Below are 13,404 nucleotides of genomic sequence, written 5' to 3'. Positions count from 1 at the left end.
AGTGGGGTCAAATCCACTAACAGCTCTCAACTTCAGAGAGTAGGTGTGGTCAGAAACTGACAAGTGGGGTCAAATCCACTAACAGCTCTCAACTTAAGAGAGTAGGTGTGGTCAGAAACTGACAAGTGGGGTCAAATCCACTAACAGCTCTCAACTTCAGAGAGTAGGTGTGGTCAGAAACTGACAAGTGGGGTCAAATCCACTAACAGCTCTCAACTTCAGAGAGTAGGTGTGGTCCAGAAACTGACAAGTGGGGTCAAATCCACTAACAGCTCTCAACTTCAGAGAGTAGGTGTGGTCAGAAACTGACAAGTGGGGTCAAATCCACTAACAGGGGGTAGGAGGTAGAGTAGGGGGTAGGAGGTAGAGGTAGGGGGGGTAGGAGGTAGAGTAGGGGAGGTAGAGGGAGGAGGTAGAGGGGAGGAGGTAGAGGGAGGAGGTAGAGGGAGGAGGTAGAGGGAGGAGGTTAGAGGGAGGAGGTAGAGGGAGAGGTAGAGGGAGGAGGTAGAGGGAGGAGGTAGATAGGGAGGAGGTAGAGGGAGGAGGTAGAGGGAGGAGGTAGAGGGAGGAGGTAGAGGGAGGAGGTAGAGGGAGGAGGTAGAGGGAGGAGGTAGAGGGAGGAGGTAGAGGGAGGAGGTAGAGGGAGGAGGTAGAGGGAGGAGGTAGAGGGAGGAGGTAGAGGGAGGAGGTAGAGGGAGGAGGTAGAGGGAGGAGGTAGAGGGAGGAGGTAGAGGGAGGAGGTAGAGGGAGGAGGTAGAGGGAGGAGGTAGAGGGAGGAGGTAGAGGGAGGAGGTAGAGGAGGAGGTAGAGGAGGAGGTAGAGGGAGGAGGTAGAGGGAGGAGGTAGAGGGAGGAGGTAGAGGGAGGAGGTAGAGGGAGGAGGTAGAGGGAGGAGGTAGAGGGAGGAGGTAGAGGGGAGGAGGTAGAGGGAGGAGGTAGAGGGAGGAGGTAGAGGAGGAGGTAGAGGGGAGGAGGTAGAGGGAGGAGGTAGAGGGAGAGGTAGAGGGAGGAGGTAGAGGGAGGGAGGTAGAGGGAGGAGGTAGAGGGAGGAGGTAGAGGGAGGAGGTAGAGGGAGGAGGTAGAGGGAGGAGGTAGAGGGAGGAGGTAGAGGGAGGAGGTAGAGGGAGGAGGTAGAGGGAGGAGGGTAGAGGGAGGAGGTAGAGGGAGGAGGTAGAGGGAGGAGGTAGAGGGAGGAGGTAGAGGGGAGGTAGAGGGAGGAGGTAGAGGGAGGAGTAGAGGGAGGAGGTAGGAGGGAGGAGGTAGAGGGAGGAGGTAGAGGGAGGAGGTAGAGGGAGAGGTAGAGGGAGGAGGTAGAGGGAGGAGGTAGAAGAGGAGGAGGTAGGGAGGAGGTAGAGGGAGGTAGAGGAGGGAGGAGGTAGAGGGAGGAGAGTAGGAGGGAGGAGAGTAGGAGGAGGGAGGGGGGGAGGAGAGTAGGAGGAGGGAGGAGGGAGGAGAGTAGGAGGGAGGAGAGTAGGAGGGAGGAGAGTAGGAGGGAGGAGAGTAGGGGGAGGGAGCGTAGGAGGGAGCGTAGGAGGGAGCGTAGGAGGGAGCGTAGGAGGGAGCGTAGGAGGGAGCGTAGGAGGGAGCGTAGGAGGGAGCGTAGGAGGGAGCGTAGGGGGGAGCGTAGGAGGGAGAGTAGGAGGGAGAGTAGGAGGGAGAGTAGGAGGTGGAAAATAGGTAGAGTAGAATAGTTACATAGAATAAACACTTAGAGTAAAAAAACAATCAGTTTTAAGACTAAGTGTTTATTCTAATGTAACTATTCTACTCTACCTATTTTCCCCCTCCTACTCTCCCTCCTACTCTCCCTCCTACTCTCCCTCCTACTCTCCCTCCTACTCTCCCTCCTACTCTCCCTCCTACTCTCCCTCCTACTCTCCCTCCTACTCTCCCTCCTACTCTCCCTCCTACTCTCCCTCCTACTCTCCCTCCTACTTCTCCCTCCTACTCTCCCTCCTACTCTCCCTCCTACTCTCCTCCTCCTACTCTCCTCCCCCCTCCCTCCTCCTACTCTCCTCCCCCTCCCCCCTACTCCCTCCTCCCCCTCCCTCCCTCCTACTCTCCCCCTCCCTCCTACTCTCCTCCCCCCTCCCCCTACTCTCCTCCCCCCTCCCTCCTCCTACTCTCCTCCCCCCTCCCCCCTACTCTCCTCCCCCCTCCCTCCTCCTACTCTCCTCCCCCCTCCCCCTACTCTCCTCCTCCTACTCTCCTCCCCCCTCCCTCCTCCTACTCTCTCCCCCCCTCCCTCCTCCTACTCTCCTCCCCCCTCCCTCCTCCTCCCTCTACCTCCTCCCGCTCTACCTCCTCCCTCTACCTCCTCCCTCTACCTCCTCCCTCTACCTCCTCCCCTCTACCTCCTCCCTCTACCTCCTCCCTCTACCTCCTCCCTCTACCTCCTCCCTCTACCTCCTCCCTCTACCTCCTCCCTCTACCTCCTCCCTCTTACCTCCTCCCTCTACCTCCTCCCTCTACCTCCTCCCTCTACCTCCTCCCTCTACCTCCTCCCTCTACCTCCTCCTCTACCCCCTACTCTACCTCCTACCCCCTACTCTACCTCCTACCCCCTACTCTACCTCCTACCCCCTGTTAGTGGATTTGACCCCACTTGTCAGTTTCTGACCACACCTACTCTCTGAAGTTGAGAGCTGTTAGTGGATTTGACCCCACTTGTCAGTTTCTGACCACACCTACTCTCTGAAGTTGAGAGCTGTTAGTGGATTTGACCCCACTTGTCAGTTTCTGACCACACCTACTCTCTGAAGTTGAGAGCTGTTAGTGGATTTGACCCCACTTGTCAGTTTCTGACCACACCTACTCTCTTAAGTTGAGAGCTGTTAGTGGATTTGACCCCCACTTATGTCATTTACTCTCTTATTTTGAGAGCTGTGAGTGGATTTGAACCCACTCCTGATTTGAACTTCACCATCTCAAGTTCTGAGCAATGTCTTTGCCACTGGACCACAGTGACTTCTGAAATGAAGCGTTTGGAAGTTATATTTATCCTTTTCATTACCTCGGTAAAGAATTTGAGAATTGCAAAGAGTGGAATTGAACTCACTCCTGATTTGAACTTGAGTCCATCTGAAGTTCTGACCCATTGTCTTTGCCACTGGACCACAGTGACTTCTGAAATGAAGTGTTTGGAAGTTATATTTATCCTTTTCATTACCTCGGTAAACAATTTGAGAATTGCAAAGAGTGGAATTGAACTCACTCCTGATTTGAACCTGTTCCACCTCAAGTTCTGACCCATTGTCTTTGCCACTGGACCACAGTGACTTCTGAAATGAAGTGTTTGGAAGTTATATTTATCCTTTTCATTACCTCGGTAAACAATTTGAGAATTCCAAAGAGTGGAATTGAACTCACTCCTGATTTGAACCTGTTCCCACCTCAAGTTCTGACCCATTGTCTTTGCCACTGGACCACAGTGACTTCTGAAATGAAGTGATTGGAAGTTATATTTATCCTTTTCATTACCTCGGTAAACAATTTGAGAATTGCAAAGAGTGGAATTGAACTCACTCCTGATTTGAACTTGAGGTCCACCTGAAGTTCTGACCCATTGTCCTTTGCCACTGACCACAGTGCCTTCTGAAATGAAGTGATTGGAAGTTATATTTATCCTTTTCATTACCCCGGTAAACAATTTGAGAACTGCAAAGAGTGGAATTGAACTCACTCCTGACTTGAACCTGTTCCCACCTCAAGTTCTGACCCATTGTCTTTGCCAATGGGCCACAGTGACTTCTGAAATGAAGTAATTGGAAGTTATATTTATGCTTTTTCAGTACGTCAATAAACAGTTGAGAATTGGAAAGAGTGGAAGTGAACTCACTCTTGATTTGAACCTGTTCCCAACCTCAAGTTCTGACCCAATGTGTTTGCCACTGGACCACAGCAACAACTAGAAGGACAAGAATCAGAAGTCAGATTTATTCTCTTCATTACCTCAACTCCATTGGTAGACAAGATGAGCACTCTGTGCTGGATTGGAACTCACTCCTGATTTGAACTTGTTTTTCCACCAAAGATTCAGATACAGCATTTTGGACCTATGATGATCACAAGAAGAAATTATCAAAAGTCATATTTGTCCTCTTCGTTACCTCAACTGCATTGGTAAACAAGATGAGTGCTCTCAGTGCTGAATTGGGAGCTCACTCATGACTTAAAACCTGTTCCCAATTCACATTGTGAACCAATGTCTTTGCCACTGGACCACAGCAACAACTGAAAGACATTTATTGGAATTTATATTTATCCTCTCCATTACCTCACTAACATTGGAAAATGATTTTTAAGATGTAAGTGGTGAATTTGAACTCATTCCTGATTTGAACCTGTTCCCACTTCAGGTTCTGACCCAATGTTTTTGCCACTGGACAAAGAAAAAAGCCTTACGATATTATGTTGTTTTTTAAGAAAAAAAAGCCTTAGTATACTATGTCGTTTTTTAAGAAAAAAAGCCTTACTATACTATGTCTTTTTTAAGAAAAAAAAGCCTTACTATACTATGTCGTTTTTTTTTTTTTTAAAGAAAAAAGCCTTACTATACTCTTACTTTTTTAACACCAGTTCCAATCAGTAGTGGGGTCAAATCCACTAACAGCTCTCAAGATAAGAGAGTAGGTGTGAACTTGGCATAAATTCCAATCAGGAGTGGGTTCAAATCCACTAATAATTGGAAGTTATATTTATCCTTTTCATTACCTCGATAAACAATTTGAGAATTGTAAAGAGAGGAATCAAACTCACTCCTGATTTGAACTTGTGTCCACCTCAAGTTCTGACCCCATGTCTTTGCCACTGGACCACAGCAACAACTGAAAGAAAATGATTGGAAGTTATATTTATCCTTTTCAGTACCTCAATAAACAGTTTGAGTATTGGAAAGAGTGGAAGTGAACTCACTCTTGATTTGAACCTGTTCCCACCTCAAGTTCTGACCCCATGTCTTTGCCACTGGACCACAGCAACAACTGAAAGAAAATGATTAGAAGTTATATTTCTCCTCTTCATTACCTCAATACCATCGGGAAACAATTTGAGAATTGCAAGGAGTAGATTTGTACTCACTTCTGATTAGAAATTGTGTCCACCTCAGATCCTGACCCAATGTCTTTGCAACTGGATCACAGTGATTTCTAGAATGATATGATTGGAAGTTATATTTATCCGTTTCTTTACCTCAATAAACATTATGAGAATTGCAATCCCCAATGGTGCGACATCATGGAGCAAACCAACATTTGACTTTAAGATTTTGCCAACACTGGTTGTGAGCACTGATGCTGCCACTCGACCATGGAAATAATTTATGTTTGACTAATGTGTAACATTCAAAATGTACTTTACACTATTTTGTTTTATGGATTTTACTATTCTGCAATTTGATAAAAAAATCTAGTTTTAGCACAGTTAAAAAAAAAAGTTCTGGAATCACAATGAAGTTGTACATTTCCATTAAGTTGAGCATTTGGTTTACCATTTCCTCTTACTTTAGCATTTGGTTCATTATTTTCATTTTATTTAACATTTCCATTCCTCTGCATTTAATTTACCATTTCCATTTATCGCTATTTAGTTAACCATTACAATTCAGTTTAGCATTTATTTTACCATTTTAATTATTTTTACATTTAATATACCATTCCTATTTAGTTTAGCAATTCCATTTCATTTGGCATTTGATTTTCCATTACAAATACATTTTGCATTATGTTCATCATTTCAATTATGTTTACCATTACATATAGCATTTTGTTTACCATTTTAATTATGTTTAGCATTTTATTTACCATTACCATTTAGTTTGGCATTATCATTAGCTTCAGGATTAAATTTATCATTTCCATTAAGTTCACCATTACCATTAGGTTTACCATTTCTATTTAATTTAGCATTAAATTTGGCATTACCATTACGTTGACCTTTCCATTCATTTTACCACTTCCATTAACAGTTACACTAAAACCTCTTAATAATTCTAACCACCACCAACCTTAGCCACTACAGACAGACAGCACCCCACGTTTTATTCCGGCGAATGTGAATAGCCACCTAGTCGACATGGAACACCTCTGATGGAGAGCTCAATTGTTGGACATCTGTGCCAAAGTTCCATCATTAATCTTCACCCCGTCTGTTGCAATGAATGGCAGTGGGTGATTTGGTTACTTTTAAGGCATACTACAGCTACTATAGTACCATTACACTTGTTACATTCTCTGAAATTCAACTTCATCTGTGAACCCACAGCTGTCCAAGATTCTCCTTCAAGTCCACACACCACTCCATGTTTCTGAAACAGTGAGGCAGGGGAGTTAAACAGAAGCACTGACAAATTTAGCGTCGGCTACAAACTGCTGCGTAGTTAATTATTTACCAGGAACTCTTCTCATCGTGCCATCAAAATTTTCACAATTCTTGTCCTGGGGAAAAAGAAAAATAGTAGCCTGCATTTAACCATTTATCTATTATTATTCAAAATGTCTTTATTTTTTTGCAGTCATGTACAAGTTTATTTTGTAACACCATGTAAATATTTCAATCATGCATTGCCATTGGCCATAAAACACAATGGTAAGAAAACAAATGTTTGATTTTCAACAGAGGTATCCAACAATAGTGCACACCATCGATGACACACCACATCCGACTCATGTCCACCGGGAGGTTGCTAGCCAAAAATCAGAATGGATGGAGATCAGATCCGGAACACCCGCCGTGGCAAGCCCAATTGTCAAACAGCTCTATCCGAGATTATTCATTCGTCTGTTACTGTCAATGGCAACAGACGATTTTGAAGACTTAAAAGGCATGCTACAACTATAATGCAAGCATTTCACTTAACTTGATAACTTCTTCAGCATGGCCTCGTCAAAATCTTGCGTCAGGGACAAGTGAGGAAGCAAGATGTCTGCATGCACATTCAGAAACACTGACACAAATGCAGGGGAGTTAAACAAATATGCAGTCAAACATGGCATCAGCTACAAACCACTGCATGCTAAACTATTTCCCCAGGAACTCTTCTCATCGTGTCATCACAACATTCACAATTCTTGTCCTGGGAAAAAAGAAAAAGGTAGCCTTCATTTAGCATATTAAAAATGTCTTTATTTTTTGCAGACATGTACAAGTACATTTCATAACAACACCATGATAATATTTCAATCTTTCATTGCCATTGGCCATAAAAGACCAGGGTAAGAAAACAAATGAATGATTCTCAACAGAGTCATCCAACAATAGTTCACGCCATCGCCGACACGCCACATCTGACCGGCGTCCACCGGGAGGTTGCTAGCCAAATTTCAGAATGGACGCAAGTCAGACATGGAACGCCCTCAATGACAAGCCCAATTGTTGGACAGCCCTATCAAGGTTCATTGATTTATCATCTTCACCTTGTCTGTTCCAGTCAATGGCAACAGATGATTTAAATACTTTCACAGCATGTTCAGCTACAAAAGGTGCATGTGTTAATAAATAAGATTGTAGGAATTGTACTTAACTTGACCACATCTCATCTGGGGACCATCAAGGCTGTCCAAAAGAATAACTCACTCCTCACAATTTTCTCAAGTCTTGTCCTGGAAAAACAGCTGAGATTTAGCCACGAGTCCACTTGTATTCATATCATCCATCACCCATTACACACAAAGGGCAAGAAAAATAAATTTAAAATTTACAATAGGGGCATCCAACAATAGTGCACACCATCGACAACACTCCACATCCAACCCGTGTTCACCGGGAGGTTGCTAGCCGAAATCCAGAATGGACTCAAGTCAGACATGAAACACCCTCGATGATGATCGCAATTGTTAGACAGCCCTATCAGAAATCATCAATTCATCTTCTTCCCCTCATCTGTTCCAGTCAATGACAACAGATGATTTGAATACTTTCACACTGTTCAGCTACTAGATAATCCGTGTTTTAGTAAAAGTAGAACCATTGTACTTAATTTGATGACATCTGATCTGGAGATCACAGTTCCTCCACGAAAAACAGATCATGACTAAGTGAGGAAGCAAGACAAACATCGGCATTAAAGAGTTGCAATTGCCACAGACAATCTTCTGGTTTAGGTTGACACTTACCCTGTCCACAAATATGTCCTCTTTTCGCTTTACTCACATTTCCAATTCTTGTCCTGGGGGGGGGAAATACACTTAGCCATGAGTCCACTCAGTCAAATAGTCTTTATTTTTTGCAGTCATATGTATATTTCATAACAATGCCATGAAAATATTCTAATCATCCATTGCCATTTATCCATAAAAGACAAAAATAAATGAATGATCTCAGAGGCATCCAACAATAGTGCAAGCCATTGCCAATGCTCCACATCCGACCAGTGTCCACCGGGAGGTTGCTAGCCAAAATTCAGGATGGACACAGATCACACGCGGAAAACTCTCAATGGCAAGCTCAATTGTCGAACAGCTTTATCAAAGATCATTCATTCGTCTATTACAGTCAATAGCAACAGATGATTTGAAGACTTAAAAAGCATGCTACAACTATAATGCAAGCATTTCACTTATCTTGATAACGTCTTCAGCATGGCCTCGTCAAAGTCTGGCGTCAGGGACAAGCTAAGTGAGGGAGCAAGATGTTTGCATGCACATTTCGGGCGTCTCTTACCCAATTGGCAAACAGAACTTCCAGTTTTGATGCCATTTCAGCCAACTCATTCGCTTTTTGCTCACAAGCCACCACTGTCCATGAATGTCCTTTGAGTCCAAACACCACGCCACGCCACTCCATTTTTCTGAAACACTGACAAATGCACTAAACAAAAACTGCATCAAACATGGCGTCGGCTACAAACCACTGCATGCTAAACTATTTCCCCAGGAACTCTTCTCGTCGCTGTCTCGCAATCGTCACAATTTCTGTCCTGAAAAACAAAATTCTTTATTTTTCCCCAAGTCATGTTTAAAGTAGATATCACAACAATTGCCATCAGAGTATTCCAATCGTCCACCGCCGTTGACTGTAACAAACGAGGGGAAGAAGACGAATGGACAGTTCCCGACAGAGTGCTCCAACAATTGGGGTCGCCGCATTCAGCGCTCCACGTCCAAGCCCCGTCGACTCTGAATTTAGGCTAGCAACCTCCCGGTCGACGCGAGTCGGACATAGACCACCGTTGACGGCTAGCCCAATTGTTGTACGTCTCTGTCAGAGATCGTTCATTCATCTTCTTCCCTTCATCTGTTGCAGTCAATGGCAATGAATGATTGGAATACTTTTAGGGCATGTTACAACTACAATGGAAGCATTTCACTTAACTTGATAACTTCTTCTCTGGGTCTCATCATGGTCGTCCGTGCTGAACCAGCTTAGTGAGGAAGCCACCACTGTCCATGAATGTTCTTCAAGTCCACATGCCACTCCATTTTTCTGAAACACTGACACAGATGCAGGAGAGTTAAACAAAAGTGCTGATTAACATTGCGTCGGCTACAAACCACTGCGTGTTAAACTATTTTCCAGGAACTCTTCTCGTCACTGCCTCGCAATCTTCACAATTCTTGTCCTGGAAAAAAACATTCGTTAAGCTACGAGTCCACTCATATTCAAATTGCCTTTATTATTTTTATGTAGGTTTCGCAACAATGCCATCAAAGTATTCCAATTGTCCACCACCATTGACTGCAACAAACGAGGGGAAGAAGACGAATGGACAGTTCCCGACAGAGGACTCCAACAATTGGGGTGACCGCGTACAGCCCTCCACGTCCTAGTCCCGTCGACTCTGAATTTAGGCTAGCAACCTCCCGGTCGACGCGAGTAGGACATAGACCACCGTTGACGGATAGCCCAATTGTTGTACGTCTCTGTCAGAGATCAGTCATTCGTCTTCATCTCTTCATCCGTTGCGGTCGATGATTTGAATACTTTTAAGGCATACTACACCTACAATGGAAGCATTTCACTTAACTTGATAACTTCTTCAGCATGGCCTCGTCAAAGTCTTCCGTCAGGGACAAGCAAACGAGATGCGGTGGGCAGAAACACACACCTGCGCCAAACCAATTTGCCTAGAAACACGCGAAAAACAAACTAAATAAAGAATAAAATAAACAAAGTTTAGAGTCCAAGTAGACATTTCAAGAAACATGCATTAGAAAAAGATGGCATTTCTTACCTTCCCAATGACTTTAGTGGACGATACGAAGCCACCCAAACAAAGTCTGAAAAACAATTTAAAGTCAGTTCACGTATTCAAAGAAAAACTCCTGACTTGTGGACTTGAGACGCCGAAAAGCAACTAATCAGATGAAATTGTTGGTCAAACAATGCTCGTGACATTGACAAGCCAAATGAGCACGCCAAACAATTTAAACCTTCTCTCCCTTTTCCGGTTCATATGACGTACCTGCGCTATTTAATGACGTCACAGCACACGCACCTGTCAGCAATCATTAATGTGCACGGTTTACTCGGACAAAAACAAACAGATTAAGATAAAATTAAATTCGACCCTGTATATATAGTAAGGCTTTTTACCTTCAAACAAAAAAATAATTAATAACGATGTTTTTTCCCCTTCAAATGAATAAGTCATTACTCGACTAAGGACAACAGCTCTTTATATTGTAAAAAACATTTGGATGCTAATTTCATTACATGGTGCAATCGTCCACAAGACGGCGGTATTTTAAGATGTAACTACATACCTCGTTCATAATACAACATTGCATTGAAAAAAAGCTGTATATCTGTATGATTGCTACATGCAATGACTCAAAACTACTACACACACATTTTTTACATATATTTCTGTAAATAAAAGAATATCACGACTTTAGATTGAAGCAAGTGGTTGAATGCAAATTGATCACTGAACGCAATTCAACGTAATTGCCACTAGACTGAAGCACTGTAACGTAGCTGACGAGAGCACTACACAAGCAGTTGGACATTTATACCTTAGTGCAATGTTTAAATACAATAAAAAGCATCCAAAGTATTAAAATTAAATGTCTTTGTAATTTGTGCTTTCCCAACGCGCTCGTAACATTGACAAAGCAAAAAGCACGCCAAACAATTTAAATCATCCTTCTCTCTTCCGGTCTAGTTTTCGCCTTCCGGCTGCCTTTTGATGACGTCAACACAACGCGCTTTCAACACGCACGGATTGTTAATTTTTGATAATTATATCAATTACACCTTTCAAATGAGATGTTTATTTTTTTTTCGTTTGTATGCGTTTTTCAACACAGAAAAAACGCTCCTCGGTTGTCGCTTTTTCCCCCCCATCACTCCAGCTCTGGCATTTCTTCATCCCCATCCTCTTCTTCCTGTTGTCTCCTCAGCTCCGCCCTCTCCTCCTCAGCTCGCTGCTTGACCTCCACGGCCTCTCTCACCTCCTGCTCCACAGCCTTCCTCTTCACGTCGTGGACGTCTTCCGGCTCCACCTCGGCCCTGGTCTCCTTCACGGGGGCCGCCGCCGCCCCGTCGCCGGCCCACTCTTCGTCCGAGTCGCTAATGTCGTCGTCGTCCCAGTCGGGACATCGCCACTCCGGGTCGTCCTCGGCCTCGGCGGACTCGGGCTCGGACTTGCGGTCCGGGTCCTCCAGCTTACCCCAGGTCACCCGGTCAGCTTTGCGCAGGGCGATCTCCACTTTGGACTGGACCACGTTGACGACGCTCCCTTGGACGTGGACCGCCTGAGAGGAACGGGGGGGAAGACGCGCTCGACGTCAGAAACGGCGAGATTACGAAAGCGGGTGGTGTTTGCCGGCCGGATCTGGCGCACCCCCCAAAGATGGAAGTCCCTCTTGAAAATCTTGTCGCTCTCGAACTGGACGTGACAGGTCACCACGGCCCCGTTGGCCTCCACGCAGCTCAACTCGGGGTCGGCGTTCTTGGCGTAGATGGTCACCACCACGCCGTCGGGCGTCTGGTGCCAGTCGTGTCGGCACGCCACCGTTTTCTTATCCTGTCCCCGTTGGACCCGAGCCAAGCGTTTAGGCGGAGGGCAAGAGATTCTCCGGGGGACGGGTCCTACCTGCTTGGGGATCCAGCGGTGTTTCCCAGCAGTGCAGCCTTTCTGGTCTAGGAAGGCGTTGAAGTCGGCGGTCCTGATGCAGCAGCAGCTCCAGTACTTGTAGCTGGGGAGACGCGCAACGGCTAGCAGGGCGAGGGGCCAGGACTTTCCGTGCACAGCAGGCTTACCCCTCGTGGAAGACCGGGCCGCCGGGGTGGTGCGTGCAGATCTGCGACTCCGTTGCCAGACCCATGTAGACCTGAGGGCGTCATCCAGCGCACTTTTAGTGCCGGAGATGAACTCCAACTGCGACTGCGACTCACCGTTTTACAGCCGGAATTCTTGCATCGCGTGCCTTGGACCACAGCTTGGCTCTCTGGCAAAAACGCCAACGTCAAGGTCAGTCTTGCGCGAGCGCTCGTCGGGTCGGCTTTCGGAAGCAGCCAAGTAGAAGAAACCAAAAACTCCCGACGACAGGCGTCGGCAACATCTTACCTTTCTTCTCCGTTTCGGCCCTCTCCCTCACGTTCAGTTTCTCCAGTTCCTTCATCAGCGACGCCGCCACCTTGAAGGGCAATTTGGTCTTGGGTTCGTCGGAGCTGGGTACGCGCCACACATTTCCGCGTCAAAAGAGCCACTCGCCAAGACAAATCCATTCAAGGGGCCCCACTCGCCTCGGTCTTTCTTTGCGCATCTTCTCGGAAGACTTGGGTCCCCGATAGATGACGTCGGAGGGGCTCTTTTGGCCGTCGGCTTTCTCGGAAGACACCCCCGGCAGCAGAGGTTGGCACGATTTCTCGCCATTGTGGCGCCCACGGGTGCAGCCCTGGAAGGGGACGGTCTTTAAAAAAAACCTGCAAAATACCCACCCTTGTAGAGCATTCACCTGGATGGAGAGAAATTCCGAAAAGTCCGTGGTCCTCTTGCGGCAACACGACCAACCCTGACGGAGAAGCCAAGAAGTTTCGGGCATTTTGGGCGTTGTTTACGCGTGTTTATGGTCACCGTTCCACCGACTTTTACCTTCAGGGCATCGTGGAAGATGGGGTTCCCGGGATGGAAGAGGCAGGAACCTTGAGGCAAAAGACAAAAGCGCGGCGTGAGGCCAACGCTCCACGGAACAAATGTACACTCACCGTCCTCGTTGTCGTCCGCGTCGAACGTCTGCCCACAACCTTTGTTGTAGCACAGCAGAACCATGTCGGCGCCGGAATCTCCAGAACCTTCGGCACTAGCCACGAGCGAGGCGGCGGGCCAAAAGAGGGTCTCCCTACCAAGCGCCTTCTTCCAAGCTGGGAGAAAGACAGAAATAGAAGTCCACCCCCCACCCAATCCAGCTGTCCAGGTTTATCATCGGGCCAGTGGGCGGGGTGGGACATTCCTTCAGCTGTC

General features: G+C 46.3%; 1 protein-coding gene and 2 long non-coding RNA genes across 9 annotated transcripts; all 3 read right to left on the bottom strand.

Annotated features, from left to right (window-relative positions):
* Positions 1–4,762: 4,762 nt before the first annotated feature.
* LOC144066315 (uncharacterized) lies at positions 4,763–6,073 on the bottom strand. The gene is made up of 4 exons (XR_013297478.1): positions 6,004–6,073; positions 5,079–5,146; positions 4,914–4,981; positions 4,763–4,825 (listed from the first exon to the last, which is right to left on the bottom strand). It is a non-coding gene; the product is annotated as an uncharacterized LOC144066315 (long non-coding RNA).
* LOC144066314 (uncharacterized) lies at positions 6,069–10,314 on the bottom strand. Of its 6 annotated transcripts, none has more exons than XR_013297475.1 (7): positions 10,168–10,281; positions 9,961–10,060; positions 9,309–9,555; positions 8,111–8,913; positions 7,520–8,028; positions 6,210–7,071; positions 6,069–6,144 (listed from the first exon to the last, which is right to left on the bottom strand). It is a non-coding gene; the product is annotated as an uncharacterized LOC144066314 (long non-coding RNA). The 6 variants fall into 6 exon arrangements; XR_013297477.1 differs by having other exon boundaries at positions 6,210–7,877; positions 7,971–8,028; XR_013297476.1 differs by having other exon boundaries at positions 6,210–8,028; positions 9,961–10,082; positions 10,168–10,314.
* Positions 10,315–10,659: 345 nt separating this feature from the next.
* Positions 10,660–13,329, bottom strand: LOC144066195 (cysteine and histidine-rich domain-containing protein 1). 2 transcript variants are annotated; one of them, XM_077589562.1, is made up of 10 exons: positions 13,149–13,329; positions 13,036–13,085; positions 12,899–12,955; positions 12,687–12,838; positions 12,508–12,611; positions 12,336–12,388; positions 12,201–12,271; positions 12,034–12,136; positions 11,782–11,964; positions 10,660–11,692 (listed from the first exon to the last, which is right to left on the bottom strand). In XM_077589562.1, the coding sequence occupies exons 1-10, from the start codon at positions 13,210–13,212 to the stop codon at positions 11,282–11,284; spliced, it is 1,248 nt and encodes a 415-aa protein (XP_077445688.1). In that variant the 5' UTR covers positions 13,213–13,329; the 3' UTR covers positions 10,660–11,281. The 2 variants fall into 2 exon arrangements, with proteins under 2 accessions (XP_077445688.1, XP_077445687.1); XM_077589561.1 differs by having other exon boundaries at positions 13,036–13,329.
* Between the last annotated feature and the right edge of the window lie 75 nt (positions 13,330–13,404).

This window comes from Stigmatopora argus, chromosome 20 (assembly GCF_051989625.1).
Source record: "Stigmatopora argus isolate UIUO_Sarg chromosome 20, RoL_Sarg_1.0, whole genome shotgun sequence".
Classification (NCBI taxonomy): domain Eukaryota; kingdom Metazoa; phylum Chordata; class Actinopteri; order Syngnathiformes; family Syngnathidae; genus Stigmatopora; species Stigmatopora argus.
The sequence above is the reverse complement of the archived record's forward strand: the minus strand, read 5'-3'. Positions and strand labels throughout refer to the sequence as shown.

Excerpts from the sequence above, each read along its gene's own strand:
- LOC144066195 (XM_077589561.1), bottom strand. The coding sequence starts at position 13,212 with ATGGTTCTGCTGTGCTACAACAAAGGTTGTGGGCAGACGTTCGACGCG. Across the intron at positions 12,612-12,686 it reads ATGCGCAAAGAAAGACCGAG|CTCCGACGAACCCAAGACCA; the intron begins GCGAGTGGGGCC and ends GCGCGTACCCAG. Across the intron at positions 11,965-12,033 it reads ACCGCTGGATCCCCAAGCAG|GATAAGAAAACGGTGGCGTG; the intron begins GTAGGACCCGTC and ends CAACGGGGACAG.